The 2197-nt window shown below is 61.4% G+C and overlaps 1 protein-coding gene across 4 annotated transcripts in view; it reads left to right on the top strand.

Moving 5' to 3' along the window:
- The window catches only part of VAMP8 (vesicle associated membrane protein 8), a 7214-nt gene extending 5510 nt beyond the window's left edge, over positions 1–1704 (top strand). For 2 of the 4 annotated variants that reach the window (XM_019514404.1, XM_019514405.1), the window contains exons 2-3: positions 382–530; positions 901–1704. In XM_019514404.1, the coding sequence (XP_019369949.1) occupies positions 390–530; positions 901–1044 (285 nt within the window). In that variant the 5' untranslated portion in view covers positions 382–389 and the 3' untranslated portion in view covers positions 1045–1704. Of the gene's footprint in view, positions 1–121; positions 189–378; positions 531–900 lie in introns of those variants that run through there. The other 2 variants (XM_019514406.1, XM_019514403.1) reach the window with 2 other exon arrangements.
- The last annotated feature ends 493 nt before the right edge of the window (positions 1705–2197 follow it).

Here is a 2197-nt window from a genome sequence, read left to right as displayed (position 1 = left end):
CCCGCCCCTGGGGGGGGGGGGGGGCAGTGGAGCCCGGAACCAAGGCTGAGTAGCAAGGGGGGGCTGTTTCTGATCTCCATGGGAACAGCCCTCCTCAGCTCTGCAGGCAGCGAGGGCCTAGTGGTTAGATCCCTGGATGCCAGGGTTTTCTCCCCAGCCCTGTGGCAGTGAGCTCATAGTGGTTAGAGGTAAGAGGCACTTGGATGCCTGGGTTCTTTCCCCAGCCCAGCAGGCAGCAGTGCCCTAGTGATCAAGAGCCCCAGGGTGGCAGGACTCTGCTGCCTCAGTCCTGTCCCCCAGCATCTAGAGCAGAGCTGGGGGGGGGCGATTGGAGGTCCCCCTTCTCCCAGTGTGAGTTAACCCCTGGTGCCCATGTGGCAGGTGACAGGATGGCATCGGACCATGTGCGGGACCTGCAGAGCGAGGTGGAGGGCGTCAAGAGCATCATGACACAGAACGTGGAGCGGATCTTGGCCCGCGGTGAGAACCTGGACCACCTGCGCAACAAGACTGAGGACCTTGAGGCCACCGTGAGTCCAGAGGGGTCTGGGGGTCTCGGTGCCACAGCCGCTCCTCAGCTCCCAGCCTCCACAGAAGCCCCTGATCCCACCCTGGGAGCAGTTGCAAGCTTTAGCCACAGCCCAGCTAGAGGAGCTGCTGGGCAGGGGACTTGTACCCATATTGTGTGATGGGATATTGGGGGCTGTGGACATCTTGGGGATCCTAGGAGACTATGGGGCCCCTGGGGGGGGGGCACTACATACAGGGCAGATGCGACAGGCCCGGAATCTGCTGAGAGGCTTTAACTCTGAAGCCTAGTGATGGCAGCTCACAAACAGCTGCTCCATCCCCCAGTCAGATCTCCCCCCACGAGTCCCTAACTCCCTGTGCACCCCACAGTCGGAGCACTTCAAGACGACATCGCAGAAGGTGGCACGCAAGTACTGGTGGAAGAACATCAAGACCATGGTTATCATCGGCCTCATCGTTGCCATCATCCTCATCCTCATCATCCTCTTTGCTACTGGCGTCATCCCCACCTAGGCCCCCCAGGCCCCACCCCTGGGCTGGGAGGGATATTGGGGGCTGAAATACCCTCCCCCCCCAACTGGGTCAAGTGGGTGGCTGGAATTGGTGGGGGAGGTACTGGGGGGTGGGAATTGCCCCAGCTTGGGGGTTTTGGGGGCCTGGAATTGCTCCTCCATGCCTTAGAGGAGGGATGGGGGTAGAAGTGCCCCAGCCTGGGGTATTGGGGTCCTGGAATTGCCCTAGCCCTGCTGGAGGGGCAATGTGGGGCTGAACTACCCCCAAATTGGGGCAATTGGGAAACTAGAATTGCCCCTTCCTTGCTTAGTGGGTATTGAAGGACTAGAATTGCCCCAGCCTTGGCATATTGGGGTAGAATTGCCCCCTCCTGGCTGAGGGGGGTATTGGGGTTTGAAATTTGGGAGGGGTATTGTGGGTTGGGGTTCCCAGGCTGATATGGGGGGTGGAGAAATTCACTCTGTGCCTTTTAATAAGGGAGGGGACAGGCTCTGCCTTGGGGTCCCCTCTGTCCTTGGGAATTTATTAAGTGCCGGGGGGGGTTCCTGTTACCCCAGACCCCTCCCCCAATCTGCCTGAGGGGGGGCAGCTAGGGATGTGGGGGTATTTTATATGCCACTGTATTTATATGCCCCCAGCCAATAAACCAGTGGAGTCAAAGGCTGTGTCTGCTGTGTCCCTGTGGGTGGGGAAACTGAGGCAGGGGCAGTAAACCCTGGTTCGGGGATAAAAGTCCTGCTACCAGGGCTCCTGGCAGCGCTGGTGCGGTGCCCTGCTAGGCAGGTGCCCTGCCAGGCAGTCGGGGTAGACAATAGGCGCAGTGTCTGGGATTCCCCCCTCCCCCCCAGCAGCTGGCCTTGGGTCACAGGATGCGGAGGGGGGCGGGCAGCGCTGGCAAGGGCCCTTGGTGCCAGCAACCCCCACCACCATCCTGCGCTAGCAGCACCCTGCACAGCGCCTGCCATCTTTAGGTGCCTGACTGGACACGCACAGTCAAGGCCTCAGTAGAGCCCAGGCCTGGGGTAGAGGGCGGGTGCCGCTTCGTCAGGACTGCGCCCTGGCTCCTGGCCCCGACGCTCCGCGGTGGGGGCCAAGGTTAACAGCGCGGGTCCAGCCCTGCGGCTGCCCCGGGGCGTCGTCAGGGTCCAGTGCA

This window comes from Gavialis gangeticus, unplaced genomic scaffold, assembly GCF_001723915.1.
Source record: "Gavialis gangeticus isolate Ggan-Ray unplaced genomic scaffold, GavGan_comp1, whole genome shotgun sequence".
Classification (NCBI taxonomy): Eukaryota; Metazoa; Chordata; order Crocodylia; family Gavialidae; genus Gavialis; species Gavialis gangeticus.
Note: the sequence above shows the minus strand (reverse complement) of the source record. Positions and strands in the feature narration are given on the sequence as shown.